At 44.9% G+C, this 22,879-nt stretch overlaps 1 protein-coding gene across 1 annotated transcript in view; it reads left to right on the top strand.

Annotated features, from left to right (window-relative positions):
* The first annotated feature begins 1,967 nt into the window (after positions 1-1,967).
* Positions 1,968-22,879, top strand: part of PLCL1 (phospholipase C like 1 (inactive)) — a 1,110,208-nt gene continuing 1,089,296 nt past the window's right edge. The window contains exon 1 of the mRNA XM_086955482.1: positions 1,968-2,268. Within this exon, the coding sequence (XP_086811608.1) occupies positions 2,101-2,268 (168 nt within the window). The 5' untranslated portion in view covers positions 1,968-2,100. The remainder of the gene's footprint in view (positions 2,269-22,879) is intronic.

The following is a 22,879-nucleotide window of genomic DNA, read 5'->3' as shown; positions in this document are numbered from 1 at the left end:
ATGCTGAAGCACTTGTCCATGTGAGTAGCAGGTTACACCTTATGCGTGTGTGGTTGGAAGAGTGTTTTCTTTGCTTTGAGCCTCTGTGTAAAGCGTCTCCATGCGGTGTATGATGAATACCAAGGTGCAGTTTTGTAATGCAGAATCGCCACTTCTTTTTCTAAGCTTGGCCTGAGCATTACCTGATCCTGCTTGTCTGCCATTTTAGCTCCGCCCCCTTGATTAACTTAAGCCACGCCCCTTATTTGCTATGTTAGCCACCCCCGAAGTTAAGACCTAGTTGCGCCCCTGGCCCTGGGACGGGCTACAGCTGTGACGACCTTTTTGGGCAGTGTGTTATTCAGATTTGGCAGCGCCGGGACGCCCCTTTGCTGGGGCGACTGTGCGCTTGAAAACCTACTAACATAACATAACATAACAAGGTGGCCAGCAACTGCCTCACGCAGAACGCTAGGAGTGCTCCATAACCACAATTGCATTCCATGTGTGAATTGTATTACAACATGGTAAGTACAGGTTTAAAAATAGAGGACATTTGTTCATACAGTTACATTTGATTCCATAAATGTACCTTGTTACACAGGTACTGTGCTATTCCAGCTTCAGTGCTGCACCGGTTAAACGTGTTGAAGGTACCACAGCGTTGCCCTTTTGCCATTTTAAACTGTTATCTGTTGAAGTATGCACCCTTTTTATCCCGCTGAATTTGCTGTACAGACACAATGATGCATTTGGAATTGGACACATCGTTATTGCAACTTTGTGAAAAATCGATTCCCGTGGATCGTAGAAACTTAATCATGAACATGTTTACTCCTTTACTTTTTCTTGTCCTGTTACTTTGGGACAGGCTCGCCTTAATCACGCCGCACGACGGCTCCCCTTCTCTGTCAGAGTGCTTTCTCCTCCCCTTTATATGGCTTGCCAGAAAAGGGGCTGGGCAGTGAAGCGGGCTCAGCCCGCCAACCAATCAGAAGGTGGCAGGAGCCAATCGGGAGGCGCGGTGGTCAGGAAGGGCGTGACTTCCCTCCGGGGAGCCCTGAGCGCTATCCGCTCCCTGCAGCTGGATCCCGTGGAAGGGACCAGAGCTGCTGCTGCTGGAGCACCAGCCGTGCAGCCGCGCTCGTGCTGGGCTGAGCCTCCCATCCGCCGGCTCGCGCAGCCCCCTAGAAGGATCGCGCTGCTCTCAGAAGGCTCGCGCAGTGCCCTGGAGAATCGTCACGCTCTGCGTATGTCCTCGCGCAGTGGCAGTCACAATGCTCTCTCTGTGACCGCACCGAGACAGCTGCACCGTTGCGCTCTCGGGGGCGCCCTGGTGACAGTGTAGCGCCGAGGCTGCGGGGCGCTGGATCCTGGACCTGTTACTCCCAATCTTTGTGGAGACATTTATCCTCATGGGTCTTTCCCCCGAGAACAAAAGCCCTTAGGGGTTAGCCGGTGGCTCGCGTCCCTCCTTTGTCTCCCTACCTTTCCTCTTCTCTCTGTAACTGCAGCCCTCGCTCCATCCATTTGGTGGTTCCTTGTTATATTTCATCCAGTTTGACATTTCGGACCCCTTTGCTCTGCTATCCATTTGCCTCTTCTGGGACTTTCCTGTTACTCAATCCCTTGTTAGGCCTTGCTCCCCTGGTGTTCCTTTTCAGGGTCCACCCCATATCTACGATTTCCTCCTCATCGCACTGTTCTAGACCTCGCCCCCCAGCCCCTGACAGTCTTCTTCCAGCACCGAGTTCACTTTCTCTCTCTTATTTTGTATCTCAACTCTTGTGTCCTTTCTGATGGATTTGGTCACTTGGTACACTTTGGGCTCCCCTCACTTCCTAGTCTACTACTGACACCTTACTTCGTGCTCTATTTGGGCACCCTTATGCTCCCTTCTCTGAGAGAGCCCCGGCCACTTTTCCTAGGCTTCTTTTCGGACACCCTTATACTCCTCTCTCTGGTGGGCTCCTGCCACCTGACCTGGTACCTTCTTAAGGCCCCCTGGGCTTGTACCCAGTCTCCCACTTGAGTCCTGCATCTTCACCTGTGAACGTCTGTGGGTTTCGTTTGACCTCCCCCCTCTTGTTGACTCCTTCACTCCCCTCCTGACCCGGTGAGATGGCTGAGGGTGCAGCGGAGGCCGCTGGATGTGAGCTATGCCCTGAGGAGCCACCCCTCGGAGGCAGACGCCGGGACCGCAGAAGCGGGGTGGCTCTGTCCGCAGAACATGAGGCCAGCCTGCTGGAGGCAGCCAGGGCCACGCCCCGGAGGAGCAGCATCATTAAGGTAAGGGAACTCCTGGAGCGCTGTTCAGCAGGGGGTCAGGCAGGGGCTAATGCAGGCACTTAAGACTCCCCGTCCTTATATTGGGTAGTAAAAGACAGCAATATTTGGGGGTCGGGGCATACCCTTAGTAGTTGCTGTCACTGCGCCTGGTACTCTCTACTGCACAATGTTTAAAATGGGGAATAACTTCTAACAGTATGTTTCACAACATATGCCAGTATTGCTCTTATGGGACTGGGGCCGGCTTGAAAGGTGTTGTTATTAAACTATTACAAATAAATGCTGCCTGATGAAATTGCTTATCATCTCATACGAGGACGTTTTCAGAGACGATATCAACATTTGAGGGGTGGCTGCTTTGAGACAGTGTGTGCCTCGGCCACTATCTCACGGTAGGGATGCTGATGCAAGCTTCTCAGTGGGTCCCGTGCACACCTCTAACACATCTGAGGGCCGTGGCAGGATGTAGGGCTCAAATGAAGCGCTATGCAGGCCATTGCTCGCTCACAGTGCCCTTGGAAATGCTTCTGACCTCTGCCGGGTGACATTAGTGTCTTTGGGTGATGTTCTTATGCTGTTCAGCTTTCACATGTAACTTTACATTAGAGAATATGAATTAATAGACATGCTGTCTCAAAACTGTGAATACATATCGTGGCTGGGCTGAGCTCTGCCAGTGTGTCGAAGCTGGGCTCGCTTTAGTCTCACAGGTCACTGGTATGTGATAAAGTAACCACTTTAAAGTGTCTTGGGAATGCAACAGCCGTGCTGAAGGTGCCGATTCTGCCATGTCCGCTGAGATGTTTCTGTTTTCCCATATTTTACAATGATCCAGCTGTGCTGCCTTTTGAAATAAATCCCCCTGTCAGCGTTGCCACTCTTTCATTATTCCTGTGCGTGAAGGTGAGGGGGCTTCTGTCAGGTGCACTCATGTCGATGCCTCAGTGGCCCTGCTTTCATCCCGACCTTCCGCAGTGTGGGTCTGGGTTGAACGTTTTTGCCAGGTTTGGTTGTTGTTTCCAGGCCGGCCATGCGTGGCAGCGCCTTTCTTGGAGCACTGCACGCTGAAGGTGTATTTTGCTATCTACGTAAACCGCTGGTATCCTGAACTTTCTTGTCACTAAAGTACCTATAATTAGATTGAGGCTGCACACTGGGCCACTATGTAATAGGCACAGTGCGCTACTATACTTGTTAATAATTCCTTAGGCTATACTACAATGCAACACACTGCTGCGTTGCTCTGAGTAAACTCCGCTTGTGCACTATGCAGAGTGCACGAGTCTAGTGCACGCCACAAGGTACAGTGGATTATGAAAATAGACTTCACTTTGATTCTTTATGCAGTGTACCACTCGCGTCAATGCTATGCTCTGCTGCAGACAGTGTTCTCGGCCTGTGGGCAGTGTAAATGTTATGCAGTGCATCACGCACGTTTTCCTGGTCTCGCACGCAGTTTTCTCGAGGCGGTTGCAAAAAGTGAAATTCATGAGCTGTTTACAGTGATAAGGATGTGCTCTGCTGTAATTGCTTTTATATAGCGCTTACTGCCTCTGAGGAGGCGTTGAAGCACTTTATGGCGAGAAGAAGGCTACTCCGGAATCCAAGGTTAGTGGTTAATCCAGTGATGTTGTTGGTTATAAGGATTAGTCAAGAAAGAAAACAAAAATACTCCATGCATCTACTGCAGTTTCCTTGTGGTAGATTAAAATTCATACAAGTTAGGTTATTAACGGTGGCTATGTGGTTCGGGGTTGATGGTTGGTGAGAATAAATAGATGGGCAGATTGAGATTAGTTATTGTTAGTTAGCAGATACAGGGATTTGAAGAAGAGGTTGTGGTCTGTGAAATGAGGTTTGAGCCATTTGCAGAATTACAATCAGAGAGATGAAGGCAGACAGCCATGAGACCGAGAGAAGCCAATACCCAGAAATAAGAGGCATGCTGAGGATGGGGAGTAAAGGGAAGGTCAGTCTCTCTGAAGAAAGAAAGGAGAGGGATTATTAGGAGGAAAGCAAGGTCAAAAGTTCATGCAGGGTTTTAGAATTATATTGTTAGAATTATGATGGAAGAAGGCTTTATGAGATCACAAGCAACTCGAGACAGTAAACTGTAAATAGAAACAGCATTATATAAGGTGCTCCATGTTTGGGGAAGGCAGCTTAAACCGTTGCACCGTACAGAATGCAGGCCTGCTAGACAAATGTGCAAATATGCTTAGCATAAGTACGTAGCAAAGGGAGTACAGCCTCAGTAGAAAGTGAAACTAATGCACACGAGATGTTGTTGTAAGTTTCATCGGCTTTTTATGAAAAGTGATGTTGTTTTTGATAGATTGCAATCACTGCTTTTCTGTAGGTGGAAGCCATGCTTAGTTTCTGACGGTGTAAAAGTCAAGTTTGCTTTTCGTGCTGTTCATGAGCCTTGTTTTTGAATGTGTAAGTGCACAGTGCGATGGATACAGCCTCGTCCATTTTCTCCAGCACACTTCCGCTGTGTAAGTGAATCGTGCATCTTGGTACGTTCTGCAGGGAAGAATGCAAAGGCTGTACTGATATTTTTAATTATTGTCCCATGAGAAAATGCTAAATCTGAGCCGGAAGCAGCCCAGGACACACTTGTTAATTTACTTCTTCCTGGGTTTTCGTCTGCTCTAAGAAGAGATTGGAGCGCAGATCTCCCACGTCATCAAAGATCCAAAGCGAAATGCTGGGATCCTCCTAGCTATGGTGAGGGGGTCATAGAGATACTCCCAGCAGCTCCAGTCCACCCAAATAGAATGCTTGTCTCACCCCCATTTACAACTCCTCAAACCCCCTTCGATATTCACGACTGTGGGGATCTGGACTGCGCTGTTGGTCTGCAGGGCTGCGGGGGTGGTGACCTTGATGGGGCTTCTTGAATAGGTGGGTTCACTTGCCCCAGAGGGGCTGAGGCGCATTGGTTATGTCCTTTCGATGCTCTGGTTTTGCCCCTTGTAGATGCTTTGGGTCCTGGGCTCTGCTCAGTGCAGAAGTCAGTCACTGCACTATAGAAGTGATTCAGTTCTAGGTCTCTGATAAGAGTTTCCTGTAAGCGGACGTGTCGTTGATGAGTTTTAACGCTTCATTCGACGCCACAGACCAGTTTCATGCTTTCTTTCTTCAAGTGAGGAAGCTGCACATCTGATTAGTGCTGTGATGCCATTGGTGATCAGAAATAAACAATCTGTTTTGGGTTTGCTTTTTAGGCCTTTGGAAGAACCATGCGTTTTAGGCAAGGCGCTGGTTTCCTGCACCCCATACCCAGATTGAGGTTGTTGATATGTCAATGGACTGCACTCGCATATGAGGACACAGTTGTCCTACATTATCACCCAAATCCTGCACTACTGTCTTTATACAATTTTTCTGGTTTGTAACAAGAAAGCTGTGGTGCATAATAGTGGCAGTGCAGGCAGGGGTGCACGGGCTTGCACTCCACGTGACACCCCTATCTGCAGCACCCATAAAAGACTCAGGTGCAAATGAAGTTCACAAACTTTTGCTGAATTAATCTATTCTCGGCTGTACTCCAGACAGTCCTTATTTGCTCATATCTTGGTAGATACTGGAAAAGACGGCTGGTGTACGTCACACATGCGCTCAACCATCGTTTCATTTACCCCTTGAGTTTTTTGGGAAGTTTGGGGAAGAGACATTTCATGTGAATACTTTTCCATTTCCTGTCACTGTTGTCAAATCAACCTGGAGTCAAGAAGTTCATTTTTTAATAAATAATTTTCCCTTTATTACGCAGTGCTTCGTTTCTTAGATTTTAATGCTGGTAACTCGGCTACATCTTTTCGTGTCAGCATGCTCTTTAATGTGCTCCTTTGTGTTTGAATGCTTAATTTTGGGAAACAGAATTAATCAATAGGATTTGCCAATAACATTATGGACAGTGCTGGAAATAGAGTTTACTCCGGGATCCCATAAATTTGGGTGCAACAGAAAATAGATTGAGCCATTGGGGTGGAGTCATACGAGGCAGCGTCCTGAGAATCGGGCCAATGACTGTCAGGCTACTCGTTATTTTTGGCAAACTCTGCCCTCAAAGAAATTGTCAACAAGGAAAAATGTAGTATGCTGCTCTGGTTTACTTCGTTGGTGAAAAAACAGCTGCATTTAAGATACCTGAGGATGTTAAGCAGTGATTTAAGAGTGTTGTAAAAGGTGAGCTCCAAAGGGTCTGTGGAATAAGAATAATAACTCAGAATAGCTTATAAGAGGTGGGACGGCTGTAGTCAAGCATATGTCCTTATGCATGTGGCCTAAAATCACATTGGATTCCTCGTTCCGTTCCCCAGATCCCCTTCATCTGGGCCTCATTTCTCCCCAGGACACCCTCCTCCTCTTCTTCATCCTCCTCCTTTTGGTCTTTTCCCCCTCATGCTCATTCTCATTCTCAATATACTCCTCCTCTCAGTGCTCTTCCTCCTCCTGGTCATTCTCTTCCTCCTCATGCTGTCCTCCTCCTCTTCCCTTTAGTCCTGATTTCCCCCTACCTCTTGTGCTTTGTAACTGGTGCTGATGGCCCATCTCCTGACCTTTTCCTGGTCGTCCTTTTCCTGGTCTTCCCGGCCCTCTTCATACTCCTTCTCCTCCTCTAGGTCCTGGTCTTGTTCCCCCTAATCCCAATCTCCATCCTATTGCTCCTGTTCTTCCTGATCCTACGAGTCCTGGTCCCTCTGGCTCTCATCCCCCTCTTCATTGTTGTTGTCCTCTCCATCCTCCTAGTCTGCCTCCTGGTCCTTCTTCGGGTACTCCACCTAAGCCTTTGTCTGCCGGTCCTATTCAGTGGCCCTACCCTCCTGTTCCTGCTTTTATTGGTTCTGAAGTGGCCGTATTCCCCTGCTCCTGATTGTCCTAGTCATCCTGGTCCGAATCCTCCTCTTCTCAATCCTAGTTTTTATGGCCTTTGCTCTTCTCTAGGTCCTTGTCCTCTGGTCCAGGACAAACCTAGAAATAGTCTTCCTCAATCTTGTTATCATGGTCTTAGGTCACCGGGTCCTCCTTGTCATTCTGTTCCTGATCATCCAGCTCCTGATTCCCTGTATCCTGGTCCTGTTCATCCCTCTGGTATTTCTGTTCTTGATCCTCATGGTTGTGGTCCTCCGCCAGGGCATGGTCCTGTTATCAATGTTCTTGGTCCTGTTCCTGCTCTTCCCAAGCCTCACCCTGTTCCAACTGCTTTATCTGCCCTCGTAGCCTCAATCCTCTTGATGTCAGTTGCCTTGGTGCTGGTCCACTGGGTTCTGGCCAAGGTGGCCCTGCTGCTGCCGGTCCTCTTACTACTGGAGCTGTTCAGGGAGGGCAGCTGGGGGCCCACAGACCTGCCCTTACTGTGGGCCACACACATGTGTTTATTATTTACCTAATGAAAAGCAGGCCTGCCCTGCTCCTTTCTGATCCATCTAATGCTGCAGGAACACTAGGTGGTACCAAATAACGCATTTCCCTTTCCCCTCAGTTACAAGCTGCAACTTTGATTGAAAGCCAATAACAGCCATGCAAAACTTTTGCCCTTGGCCCTGCAAAAGCTTCCGACATGTCTACTTGGTCCACCTAGTCTCCCTAATCCTTGTGCCTTCTCCCTAGTTCTTCTGTTCCTGGTAGTTCTCGTCCTCCTTATCTTTGTTCTTTTGCTCTTATTGTTTTTGGTTGTCCTAGTGCTCGGCCTGGTCCTGACCCTAATGGTCCATACACCTCCTGTCCATATGTTCGTTTTTTGTCCTGGGTCTCCGGGGCCCCTGTGTGTGCTAGTCCTGCTGTTGATCTTGGTCGTCTCGCTGGTGGTCCTTCTCCTTCCCTTCCCCAGGTCAGCGAAGTACTGCCCCGAAGAATGTCCCCAGGATTTTGGTTGTTTTTTCTTATTTTTAGCCACTTCCTGATTCTGCCAGGGAGGTGGGGGTGAATAGGCCTTGGTGAAATTTAAATTACACCAGCAAGATTTACACCATTTGGGGTATTTCATATTATGCTTGTTGCACAAAATTCTCGAAATTATCCCTTTTTGCATAATTGGGTGGCATTTGCTGTCAAGTTTTAGTGTGAAATGTGCCATTCATGATAAATGTTTACCATAAACGCCTGGAAATACAGAATGTCAGTGGCTGTTGTTCAGGGTGCTTTTGTTGTGTTGCACCTTGCAATTAACACAAAAATTCATTTTGTGCTAAATTATAGCTTGAGATGACTGGTTTGCATTTTGCTTAAACATGGGTAATTTCACATAATTTTGCTGAAATTTCGTTAATAACACGAAAGCAAATTACACAGATTTCGCACACGTCAACTGTGAACCCTACGAGATTGAATAAGAGAGCCAAGTAGAGACTCTTTTCTACATCTCTTTTCTTTTTATTTACTGATACCGCGCCACAGCAGAACATCTCCATTGTAAACAGGGCCGGCTTTAGGGCAGTGCGACTGGAGCGGATGCACTCGGTGCTGACCTGTAGAGGGGGGGCACTGTGACCTCAGGGGTCGCTGTGTTTAGCAATGTCTTATGATGTGAGAGATAAGGGGCACTTTAGCAGGGGGTAGCGAGAGAATCCGAAGAGGTGGTCCTGGTATGTGGTCCTGGTATGGGGGGGGGGGGAGGGCGCCAAAAGTGACTGTCACACAGGGCTCCATCAGCGCTAAAGCCGGCCCTGATTATAGACACTGGTGTTAGTAGAGAACTAGGTGTGTCCAGCAAGTTTTAAGGTAAAATGCCAGTTAACAGGAGGTAAATACCCTTTACTGGAGAGATATGTGTGTATTCTCTGACCAAAAGTTTGAAGCATAAGTAAGTAGCACAGAGAGTAATGTACTTGATTCAGAGCGTGCATTGTAATGTGTAGGTCATTGATTCATAGTCTGTGTGAGATAGCTCAGTCGTTTAGTGCAACTGTTGCAGTGTCTTATGGTTTCTTCGCTAACCTGTAGCTCAGTGAATTCTGCCCCCCCCACCCCCCTTGAAAGAGCTGAATGTAACCTGCGAGGCATGAGTTTAGAACCTTGTATATATTTTTCAGTCTTTGGTTATTCTAAGGTTGTTAACAGGATTTCCTTCGTGTATAAATAAATAGTTGTTTTAGGTGCTAATATCAGTTTAGAATTAGATTCTCTTGTAGCCAGCTAGTTTTCCTGCATAGGCCTACACCTTTTACGAACAGGGCTTGTTAGTCACAAAAAAAACAGCTTCCAACTCTTATTTCTTCTTAATACAGCTTTACAAAGATGCTTTAATTTTCATCGATGGTCTTCTGTCTGAGGATGACATCAGATGTTAGGATCCAGATGTGTTCCTTTGACCTAGAACAGCTCCCAGAAGTGTTGTCTCGTGTTGGCACGCAGCACCCGGCACTGTAAACTGAGCTGGGCCCGGAACCTGCAGCTGCTTCATTAAAAACAGCAGCTCCGTGAGCTGCTGGAGTCCTTCTTTTCTAGCACTCCTTACGATGACCCACTTTGACAAGCAAGACCATGATTATTCGGTCATAGAGGTAGGAGGTCCTTTTGGAACCTCGAGCCCATAACGAGCCACGCTTTCGTGTGGCTTCTGTCAGCCTCCCTCCCTCCCTCCCCCCCTTTACCCAGGATGACGCATCGTGGCCAGAGCTGCCGACTGTGAAACTGGGAAACCAGGTGCAAGTCTCGGCATCGGCTCAACATTCTATGATTCTGGACAAATCACTTAGATTTGCCTATAAACAATACCTGTGTAATTTAACTGTTGCCCATGTAAAGCGCTCGTCCGTTGAGTTGAGACTGCGCTATATTTAAAAACTGCAGGGCTTCAAGTGGGCCAGGTTCTGCCAACAGTTCTGAAAAGCAGGTGCCGAGACAAGTCCCTATCGGACTCTCCATTTTTGCTGTCACCCTCGGTGAAAAAATGTAATCTTAACTATGCATATATCATGTACACTGAGTTTTTCTATCATGGTAGAATTATAGTCTTATATATTGTTTAGACCTAAGGTTGCCCAGGAAATGTTTTCTTAAATAAAAATACAGCTGTTGCCACCTCTTTTTCTCTATATATATTTTATATTTAACATTTCGTTTTAGCTGTATTTCTTCTATGAACTCATATTTAAGACAGTTTTCTTTATTAACTTCTCCATTCATTTTGATAAAACATGTTAGTTTTGCACAGCTGCGCCAAAAAACGGGTTCCATGAAAACCTTTATTTGTTTAGATATTTTTATCAGCAACCCTTTGGTCCAGGCAAAACGATGGTTCATGCAAGCAAAATACTCTGAGGCATGTGGCCGACCCATCAGCCACCCTGGAGAACAGAGGCAACAGAGGTGTGATGCTTTTAGCATCTTAGCTTCTTCTCATGTTGAGTTCACCCAGCACACCAATGACCTCCTGCCTGTGGGCACTCATCCGTATGAATGTCATGTCCTCTCTTCACTTAAGAAAATCAATACTCTTTCAATTTGAGGTCCATGTTCACATTTCATCACCTGCTGGCTGTGGCGCGTGTGAGACATGATCCCTTGGTTCTTACCGCTCCTCCTGTTTAAAGAACAGGAACTCAACACTGGTGAAGAGGTAGCGCCTCAATTTGCAGATGATTGCCTTGATTAGCTTTTGAGGCTTTATCAAAGGCGTATCATCACTTCAATGGCCACCTTCTCGTCTTTACTATGTGAAGAGGCTCCTCCTCCGGGAACACCTGCCTACCAAAGGTATCCATATTCATAATCATATTCTTTATTGATAACTGGTGCTTAATTTGTATTAAAAAAAAGTAATCTTAGGAGGGCACTGCAGCTTGGACCACCGTCAGCCCCTGCCAGTGCTGCCAATAGCAGTACCAACGCAACTACTCACCATCACACTCCTCCAGAAGTGACAATTCAGGCTTTTCCAGCCACACAAAACTATAAGAATGGCTTGGAATACTCTGAATTGTCATTTCTAACGTGTTGTGTATTATTATTAGGGCTCCCGTTGTTATGGTATTTATTTTTTAGACATTTCCGTCTGTATTTATCCATATTTATTTTTTGTCAACTTAATCTGTATTTATCCATATTTATTATGGGTTTTGTGAAAAAGATAAAGCTGAAATTGGTATATTTCCACATTTATTTAACCAATAAATATACAGTCATGCTTGAATGCTTGCCAAGTTTCAGTGATGCACAAGTGTATATTAACTGGTTAAATAAATGTAGAAATATACACAATTCAGCTTCACAAAACCTAAAATAAATAGGGATAAATGCAGGTAAAAATAACCAAAAAATAAACAATGATAAATACAGACGGAAATGACAAAAATATAAATACCATAATACCGGAAGCCCTAATTATTATACATTATTGTTGAGCTTATCTCAAAATTAGGCAGACAGTGCCTCCATGTGGTGGACTGTCACTAGTGCTAGTGTTAAGAATGAACTGCTGGTGCTGCGCACTGGAAACCACCAGCATAAATTAAGCACTGTTGATAACACAGCCTACTGGATGGGGGTACAATATCAAACGTTACCTCTTTATGTCATCAAGTTACATACCGAACAGAAGGGACGTAAGACCCGTGACAAGGAAGAATGGGTGATGGAGTAATAATTATTTCATAATCAAAGGTTTTTAATCAGAAATTGCCTTGTGTTTTACATGTAATCACTTGTTTGGCGCAATTTATATTTATCGAGAGCTGGCGGCTCCGGTAGCTGAAGCACTGTATGTACCAAGACATTACATTACAACAATACTGCAGGTGGGTTGAGGTGAGAAGAAATGATGGCGATTGCTGTGGAACAGTGAAACAGGCACATACAGTACATGCCTTATGACATGTAGAGATACTTGCATTTCTTTAAGATAGGGAGGCATTGGCAGTCACACTGAGATCGAGTGACGGTGGACCGCTAGGAAAGTTCATGGAGAATGGAGTTGGGATGTTGCGTTTGTAGTGGGATGTAGTTGATATGCAGTTGTAAAAGGCCATTAATAAAAGTCAGTCAATGCGTGAAAACTTAACTTACCTAAGGTATGAGAAGCCAGTATTATTTAATTATAGATAGATTAACAGGAGTTTTCATGACACTGTTTTTAACTATTTGATTAAACATACTATTCTTTTTTTTAATTCGTTTTGTAAAATCTTATTAGAATCTGGAAATAACATAAAAAATGCCTCACTCTAACCCGCTAAGTAAGAAAACAAAAACAAAAAAAGAACCACAGTGTGATAATATTTAGAATTTTTATTTTGTCAGCATTGGGTCTCCATTGGCCTTAGAAATGTGGCTCAGGGCATGCTAGAAAGATGCTTAAAACATTACTTCACAGTTCAGCATTGGCTTTGAACAACAGTAAATTAACAGTGTATTTTGTTGTTGGCTAAATGGTTTTTTGGATGAAATTGTATCATTCTTAATTATGTAAGGCACTACACCAGTTGTAACGCAAACTCTTTTATTGTGTTGATTTAACCAAACAAGCTTGACAATGCATTCTTTAGTGTTTTGCACTATTCTCTACTGTACACCCTTGCTTCTCCCGTCTTCTTGCCAAGATTCTTAGAACAACCGCAGAATTGTGGTGTGTCAAGAATTGATGAAACCACTACCAAACCAATCCCGGGTGCCTATGCTGCCGTAGGTAACAATACACTGCACTTCTAGTTTATGGGTAATCTCTAAGGCTAAGCAGTTCACAAGCCGGGAGTTAGGCAGACGCAGAGGAATGCTCTTTTGAGTCCTCCTTTGTTGAAGTGACTCAAGGAGGAAAACCTTGTATCTTTGGTATCCCTGTCTTTTTCTCCTGTTGCAGCCCCGGAGACCCTATAGTTTTCAGCCAACATTTTCATGACTCCCACCCTTCCAACACTTTGAGTTAAGTGACAAGCCTAGAGTATGATATATTTTTTCATCAAGATGAGTGAGGTGGTATTGTTGGGTTTCTGCATATAAATATTGGTTATAGGGATATGGCTGATGAGTTATTTCCTAACATTTTTCCCTAGGGTGTGGGCTGGTATGGTTTTTGTTCTCAAGGTATCTGTTGATTCCCTCACACTCACCACAGCCAGCAGTTAAGGTCCATGAGGTACATGGTTGGACGTGCCTGGTCATCTAAAGCTTTTTCATGGTTTCCTAGTATTGCCTCCCAAATGTGTCCATAAGTTATGCTTGGGCGCTCTTGCACAATCTGTAATGTGGATGAGTTTTCAGTTTCAAGGGACGGGTTGTGCTACTTACAAGTCAAATTTTGATGTGTAACTCAATTATTTTATAACCATGCTCACTTCTGAGTTTATTCTGGTGTATATGTGACCAGTATTGTTCCTGTGTAAAATGAATGTGAATTTTAATTTGCTATTTTTTTATCATGCAAGCGTGATTTTGTGTAAGCCTCGATTACTGGGGTTTGCATATTCCACATAATCATTTATTTTCGCTTGAGATAGACTTGACTTTGAGTAGAACATGTCTTCAAGAAGTGTGAACGTGATGTGGAGACGGAAGTCACCTAGGGGCAAGGGGAGGCCTTTGCCACTGATTCGGGCCTACAGCTACTGTAATAACAGACACTGACGCGATTCACTATTCTGGGCCGAAGACAGCGTGTGGTCTCGCGCCCCTTTTATTTATACCCTCGGGCGAGCCCGCCATCGGGGTGTGTGTGAGTGCCTTCGTGTGTGGACGGGCCGGGTGGCACCGTCATTACACGTGGGTGCCTCCTATGGCGCATGCTCGCATCGTTCAGCGCTTGACGTTAGAAGCTGGACAAGAACACAAGCACCTGCCCTTTAACTATACCTTCCAGAACGTTTTAACGCCCTAAAGATTGTTTTCCATAATCCGTGATTCTCACAAAATTACACCCAGCCCAAAATCCCAATTTTTGCTCACCCCTACTGTTTTGCCAGTGCTGTGTTTTATTGCACTAGCCTTGGAAGTGGCGACAGGTCTATCGCCTATGGCTCAGCAATCCACACATTACTTAACAAATCTATGGTGTTCCTGTCGAGAGGGCCTAGGCTAGAGTTCTCCCCCGGGGCACATATCACAGAATATAAACAGAGGGCCGCTGGGCCGCTTTTAAAGCCTACACTCGCCTGGTTAGCTGAGCAGCATCCAGGGCCGTTTCTAGGTGTTTTGCCACCCTAGGCGAGAATTGAAAAATGCTGCCCCCTCCCTTTACTACGATAAGAGCCAGGCACCTCGCCAGGAGGCCACTGCAGCTTGCAGCACCCATTGCCCCTTGCGAGTGTTGCCAATGACAGTACAAACACAACTAGTAATCATCACACCCCTACAGAGAGCCAATTCAGAATATTTCAAGCCCCCAGTGTTAGAAGAACGGCTTTGGTGGCAGATGTAGTCATTTTTAATGTATATTGGATTAATAAACCACTGTGTTTGTGCTCATCTCCAAATTAGACCACCAGTGCTACCATGCGGCAGATTATCATTACCAGTCACAAAAGCCTGCTCACGGTGCCTGTTGTTAGGAAACAACGTCAGGGCGGCAGCTCCTTTCACTTTCTTGCTGCCTCCCTCTGGAACTCCCTGCCAGCTTCTTTAAGGTCACACGAGGATATTCTGGCCTTTAGACAAGCCTTTAAGACCTGGCTCTTTAGGGAAGCCTATCCTTAGATGTTCCAAGCTGTCCTCCTGTTGTTGTGTTGTGTTTCTGAAAACTTCCTATAGCGCCATGAAGCCTACGGGCGTACGTGCGCTCTACAAGTCAAATTTAACAGAACATAACATAACATAACATATCATAGGTGCCGGTGATGACATTTAGGTATCGGTGCTTAGCACCGGAAACCACCTGCTCAAATTAAGCGCTACAAGAGATGTGTGATAGCCCGGACATGAACACACCCCCACAAAGCAAAAAGGAGGTTGAGAGAGTGACCAAGAGGAAGAGGAAGAAATATAGAGTGTGCACACCTCCACATGTTATCTACCACCATGGAGGTTGTGCCATAAGATCAAAGTCAGAAATATAGTCTGACATAAGTAGATTGTCCTAAATATCCGTCTATTGAATTAAGAATTTCTCTTACTAACTTCAATTGAGAGATATTTTAGCAAAAGATATTTATGTCAGATTATGTTCTGACTACGACATTCTGGCCCTGCACCCTCCATGGATACAAGTTATTGAATGCAAGACTTTCTCTTGGCAGTGTCTCTATAATACTCATCAAGCAGCAGTAGCGGATCATGGTGGGAATGCTGCGGGCGGGGCTGGGGAGGAGCAGGGTGGGGGTAGTAAACTAAGGCATACGGCCGACCAGAGGTAAGTAAACAAATAAATAAATAAAACAAATTTCATTGTGGGCGCTGCATTGCCAAATGTGATGCAGTGCGTGCAACAAAATAAGTTTCATTTATTTATTTGTTTGCTTACCTCCGTTGGGCCATATTCCATAGTTTACTACCCCCCACCCAGCTCCTCCCCCACCCCGCTCCACTGCCACGTGGCACTCCTATCACGAGCCACTACTGTCAAGCAGAAATACTGGTGCAAACAAAAGAGCCCACTCCCATCTACAGCTATCAAGGAGACTTGTTGTTAATAAGGTAACTTTAAACAATGCAGGTCAGCAGAGAAACATGGAGACAGACTAAAACAGTTTATCTGAAAGGCCCCCCTGGAGTCCCTCCATTTAAGAGAGAACATATATATTACCGTTCTTGCAATCAGGACATCTTAGATAACATGGCAAACCAATGTAAATCAATTCTGTATCCATAGGTGCTGAGAAGCCTAACCTGCCACTAAACAATATTTTGCATTTAGACAGCATAAGGAACATCGAGGAAAGAGAACTGCATGATGATTTCTCCCAGGCATATATGGTAGAAAACTGTTCCACAGGAGTATACCGGTGGGGAGGGGGGAGGGGGAGGGGAGGTGGTGGGCACAAGTTCTCTTCAATTTCGAATATTTCTGTCTGTTCGTGGCTGCAATTTTATAGAATTTGACTTGCGCTTACCGATAAATAAAGTTCCTGTTTTCCATTTTGAACCAAAATGGAGTTGGTACATGAATTGTCCGAAAGAATAGGAACTTGGGGGCATATTACCAAGCAATAGCGATAATTATCGCTATTGCTTGGTTAGAGACAAAAATTTACCGCTGAGCTGCGGCGATTTTTACCGCAAATACACCTTGGTATTACCAAGGTTTATCGCAAATGCGATAAAAATCGCCGCAATGCATGAATATCGCTAAAAAGTCTGCGATATTCATGCATTACCGAGCTAATGCTCTTAGCCATGTTATCCACCTCCCATTGGATAACATGGCTAAGAACTGCTCAGGGCAGGTGTTAGCTTTTGGAGATATTCGCGCTTAGCGCGAATATCTCCAAAAGTTGGTAATAGGAGATAGCGATGTTAGCGACTGTTTCCAGTCGCTAACATCTTGGCACACCCACTTTGCATGTCATTAGTGATAAATATCACTGACATGCAAAGTGGGGCCCAAGATGGTCGCTATCTCCTACTAGCTGTCGCTAACTGGTGTTAGCGACAGCTAGGTAATAGGGAGATAATTTTATCTCCGCTTTCTTGGCTTTTAAAGCCAAAAAAGCGGAGATAAACCCCCTTGATAATATGCCCCTAGGTCTGTCCACATAGTTTCAGAATAAGGTGCCATTGTGCTGGTGTCATCTAAGATTTCTTCAAAGACTTGCACAGGTCATGAAGTAATCCATCACAGCCTTGCACCGCTCATAAAGATGATCCAGAAATTCCCTTGGGCTAGAAGCCACCCTCCAGTAGATGGAAAAAAGCACTACACACACTACAGGAGGATGGTACCTGTAAATTTAAACAGGTGATGCTTGCAGCCTTTATCAACTCTTCCAGTCAGCCTGTATTGAACAGGAAGGACTCCACTAATGAACACCTGTGCAATAGGGTAGATGCTTCAAACCATCACGACTCATGGCTGCCATTAGCGGAGCTACAGGACCCACTTGCGGACAGTTCACCAGAAACCACTCATCGGCAAAACACTGAAGCTTCAGATGGCCTGTTAAACTACCCCAAGCAGCGAATGGCAAGCTGTTAGAAGCAGCTTGCTCAGTATAAACACACTATACTGACTGCTGTCATATAAGTTTCATTGCTGTCAGCAACTCAAATACATGAAATGATTTGCCACAGCCAAAGTCCAAGTTCCATCCACAGGTCTACATATCACATTGTGAACATAGCTAAAATCTGAAGGCTACAATAACAGCATTTTATAGTGATGCAATACCAAAATGTGGATGTGACATGGTTTTCCATTAAATGTAGTGGTGATCCAAATGACCTCATAGGCAGCCAAACATTTATTTAAATTATTTCCTTTAAAAAATGAACAACAATAGCATACTGGTGTCGGGCTTCTGCCAGTTTAGTAATGAGCACTTCCTGTATTCCAGTGGCCACACAACTGCATGTTGTGGTCTCTGAAGGGTGGCCAGACTCTGACACTTGCTGATGGAGTGTTTCAGGTGGTGGTTGCAAAGAGCAGTAAAACTGTGATTGGCAAGGGGCGCTTCCGTTCAATAACAAATGTATGCAGCCATGGTGGTCCTCCTGCCATTTGTCATACAATATTTGGATCCCATTCCACACAAAACCTACCATGGGGTTATTAACAAATATTACAAACGGAATGGAGGTTCAGCTATTAAAGCACACACTTTGGCTGGAAGCACGAATCCTCCTCCAGAGAAGTTCAAGCTAGACCCTGCAAGCACTTGAAGGAACCCTTCCCAGCATATTTTCTCTCTCTTCTTCCCTGACACTTCTAGCTACAGCAATCAAAGCCGCTAGACTGTGTGTATCGTATAAAGCTCCTTTATGAATGTTTTATGGTTTTGACGAAGTGAATGAAAATGTCTATAAACATTTAAACCGACTGACTCGGCGATGGCGCAGGTACGGCTGGTAACGCTGCTGCAACTCCTTCTAAAGCAGGTGCGCGTGCGCTTGCACTCCACTTATAGGTGCTGCTGCTGCTGCCTGCATGTTTTTTGCCGCCCCCCACCTTTTGCCGCCCTAGGCGGCCGCCTAGTCCTGCCTAATGGCAGAAACGGCCCTGACCCTAACGTCCCTTAAGAGCAGCCACCACTGAAGTTCATAAACAGGGTCTGCGCATTGTCTTTTAATACCAGGGGGCTGCCTGTTCATAAGGAAGAGGAGCAATCTCTGTTGGCGAGGCCTTTTATCCTTTGCGTGGATCCTACTTTTTTAAAATAAAGTTTTATATAGCGCAAACCAGATCCTGAGGGATATCAGAGCGCTTTACAAAAGGATGAAAGGGAGAGCACTACTACAGTAATGAATGCCAAACAGTTGTAGTCACAAAAATCATATGCAAATGATACACCGCGAAAAGAGAGGGAGAATACAGAGCCAGTAACAATATCATATAAGAATACCAAACAGTTACAGTCACAATCATCACAGGCAGGTGGTACACAGCAAGTAATGAAATAAGCAGGTCCTTAACAGGCTACTACAGGGGGCAAGCCTTATATCCGAGAGGATCATGGAGCACACTGTGTAAAAGGATGTAGAGTCAATCAACACCTGTTGTATGATCAGTGGATGTGCACAAATGCACATCGGCCAAACTAGGGTAACAATTTGTTCATTAGGAATGTTTTGGCTTCAAGTTTGAAAGCAGTTAATGATGATATTCTGCGCAAATCCGGAGGAAGAGAATTCCAGATCTTTGGTGCAGCACCTGAGAAGGCTGGACGACAAGATCTCTTTTTATTCATGATACGTGGTTTCAGGGGGAAGTTGTTAGAGCTTCTTGACGCTCTCTCGCCACATGATAATTCAGGAAATATTAAGTATGAGGTGGCTGTATGTAGGGTTATTGCTAATGTGATAAGGGCTGTTATTAGAATAACAACTGGCCAGCTGCAGACTTGTTTTGATATTCATTGTGCTCGTGCTAAGGCTGGAGGTGGGCCTGATGTACTATTATTCTATTCCCAAAAAGTTGTTGCACTTTGCACAGACTTTTTGTGAATGGAATAGTATATTGCGAACCGACCTATCTGCTGATTGGTCTGTTCACAAAGGACAAAGTCACAGGGGGTCACACAACGGCCTGACTAATATTCACTAGGCAGGTCGCCATTTGTGAGCCCCTGAGATAGGGTGACCAGAATTTTAAAGGCAAAAACTGGGACATTTCACAAAAAATAGAAGAAGGACTACATTTTTACTTCAAGCGATGAGAGCACTCCTCAGCAGCGAATTACAGAACAGGCAGTAAGAACATACATAAAATGCAATTTTTAAGCCCAGTCGCTTGACTGTTAATTAAATTGCTTTCTTGAAACAACTGCTAACTATCCCTGCTTTGTAAAACATAAAAAACACCTCCCACCGTTTTCAGTCGACCCTCTCCAAAAACGGGGACATGAGCTAAATTTCTGGAAATTTGCTGGGACAGCTGGTTAAAAGCAGGGACCGTCCGGGCGAAACGGGCACGCCTGGTCACCCTACCCTGAGATTGGCTGCAATCACAGGGACGGCAGCCTGCAAGGGACAGCAGTCCACCATCCTTACGAAGGCATTCCAAAACGAAAATCTTTTTTTAAAGCAGCTCATGAGTCATGTTTCTGAAAGGAGCCAGTGCTGCTTTTAAAACAGTTTTCAGGGTTAGCAGGTCTCTGGACCACTGCCTTCTTCCACCCCCACCCTCCTCCCCGAGGTTGCCAACTCGATCCCCAAAGTGGAAGGCGCCTTAAGGGGACCTCTTCCCCTTTGTCAATCAAATACAACCCTAACGTGGGGGTCTACAACTCATCAATAGTTTCTGACGTCAATTGCTGAGATAAGCCATTGATACTTTTCTTTCTGAATTGAAAGTAAGAGGGCGAAGCCCCTTTCACGGTCCCTGCTCTTTGCAATTCGTAAACTATAGAAAAGGTCCTTTAACGCGTTGGAATACATTTTACCATAAAAGGACCTTTCTACATTATGAAAGGCCCTTATGTTGTCACAAACCTAATGATTTTGTGCGATCACAAAAGGACGCTGTACATGGGACCTCTGATGTCATCATGCGTTCTGGAAAGTATTGACAGGCAACACATGTTTAAATAAACCGAAAAGTAGGCGCACGCAATTACAAATGTAGCCCTGGGAAATTGAATTTAGGTTGAGTGGAGTAATTGATTATACTGATTTTTGATTTAAAAATAGTACAAGGGCTCTCGCAGCTTTAATGCACATGCAACGATGCTGCCAGCAGCAGCCCAGCAGTGTGAAATGATGTGATTAAAATACATGGTATGAGGTCAAATGTATTTAGCACAGGCCCCTTTTGGGTCATCGCTTAATCTGAAATTATGCAGAACAGGCACCCTTCCATTTCTTTTTGAAACATGTAGTCTTCATTACTGTATGCAAGGCTGTAAGACAGCATAGCTCTGTTTCTGTGCTGACACAGGGGTCGACTTTCATAGAAATTGTACACCTCCAGATCTACAACCTCACATAGATGTGGGAATTTGCTAAACTTTCCTGAACTATGCCAGGAAACCAGTCACAGGTATCCTGATGTACCAATAGAAACTCTTTGTGTAGTCCATTTTTTCAGAAGCAAATGTACCTGTGTGTATTTGCTCATGCAGAAACAATCAAGAATGCGCACTCATTGTTTTTCTTTTTCATCTCCACAGGGAAAATGTTTATCCCCCAACAAAGCCATTCCACTAGTCCCCCACCAATATTCGGGGGTATTTCTTCCACTGGCGGCTGGCATGGATCAGGGGTATGGGGTTGGGTGAGACTGTGAGGGTGTAAAAACAAAAGGAAAAAAAGCGTACCTGATTTCTGTGTCTCTCCTCCATCGTCCCTCCTCATCTCTCCCCGCCAGAGCATGAAGTACCAGGCTCCCCATAGCCAATCACAACACTGCAATGCTCAGACATGCAGTGGAGCCTGGGCATGGTCTCCACCCAGGCTGTAATGCAGCCTGGGTGGAGAACATGCAAAGTGTGCATGACTGTTTGGCTGGCCCAAGACGGCCGGCCAAAATATTCAGTGCACACTTGAAGTGGGCAAACCACTCCTCCCCCATCTCTTGTGTGGGCAGTTCCGCCCTTCCCCATCAGCAAAGCTGCCACAGCAGGAAAACATAAAATGATAACATTGAGTGTTCATCATTTTATGTTTTAATGTATTCACTGCTGCAATAACAGTGGGGGAGTAGGAGCTGCCACTGATTTCTTCCCCTTTCTACCCCTGGAAAGAGATTTGCTTCTGCCTTTGACATTAATACATTTTCAACCCTTTCCAATGTGGTCGGAGACCAGTTTGGGAATTCCCACATATTTGAAAGTGTGTATGAGCAATCAGACCTGCAGGGCATTCCTGCTCTGTAGTGCAAGCTCCTGCCTGTGCTAATACATTTACTTGCATGAACATTTTTGGGAGAGTGAGTCAAGCCCTTTACTAGTGTTAACCCACTGAGCGAAGGCTAGAGCATCTGGTATGCTGAGATTTGTCTATATGCAGACGGGCATCTTTCCCGTTGTCCCCGAAACGGTGGCCCATATATTTGAAATTGCCTTGTTTCCGTAGTTCCTTAATAGACATTGCATGCTCTAGCCTCTGAAGAGTGTCATAGCCTGAAAGAAATGCACCTCCATGATGTGCATGGCATTTAGCGAAAAAAATGTGGTGTCTTTTTCATACCATGACTGCTGAAATTCTGAAATCTACTTTCTGAGATTAATTCCTTTATTTGTATTTGGAGTAGACATACAACTTTATGAAGATGCACAAATAATCCTAGGAATATGCCTGGTCATTGATTTCCAGTATTCCAACTGCGCAATACTGGAGTTTTTGGTGACTGTAAGAGTAAATTGAGTGAAAATATATATTTTCCCATGTAACTTTAACCTGTTTATTTTCACATGTAACCTTATTCCCCCATACTAAAAATGACTTCCTGTGGAGTACGCCTCCCCTTAGAGTTCTATCCCGGTTATTTTTTTCTCACAGACAAAAGGCACACTTTTTCCTTCCTTTCACATACGCCATACGCCTTCCAGGGTGGGAATCTAACTGAAATCTTTATTTGAATATCCGTTAACATCGAATTTTCGAATGGTCACTGCATTTGAAAGACCGCTCAAGATCTTAACACACCATTTCTTCTACATAACACTAAATTTACAATGATGGAATTTTAAATTGTTTTAAGTGCAATTTATAATCATAAAATGCACACAAATACAGATTCTATAAATCAGGATATGGCGTATAATGTTGTTCTTGTACTTTTTGTGCACCTATGTAACACTTCAATGTACAAAGATGTTTACAAATCCGGCTGTATTGACCACCTTCCAACTACAAGGAGGTGTCAGCTATTCAACCGATAAGGTAATATGCTAAAGTGTCACAACGGCGTGAAGGTTTCACTCTCCCACTATTGCCTTTCCATTGTTTGGAATTGATTTTTTCAGGATGACTTATCATAATTTATTGTACACACTGCAGACGTATTCACATGCAGCTGCACATACTAAATTGAAGTAGCGTAAAAAATACCCGAAATAACCAAACATGCAGGACTTTACAGCAT

The sequence above is a fragment of the Lissotriton vulgaris genome, chromosome 2_1 (assembly GCF_964263255.1).
Source record: "Lissotriton vulgaris chromosome 2_1, aLisVul1.2, whole genome shotgun sequence".
NCBI lineage: Eukaryota > Metazoa > Chordata > Amphibia > Caudata > Salamandridae > Lissotriton > Lissotriton vulgaris.
Note: the sequence above shows the minus strand (reverse complement) of the source record. Positions and strands in the feature narration are given on the sequence as shown.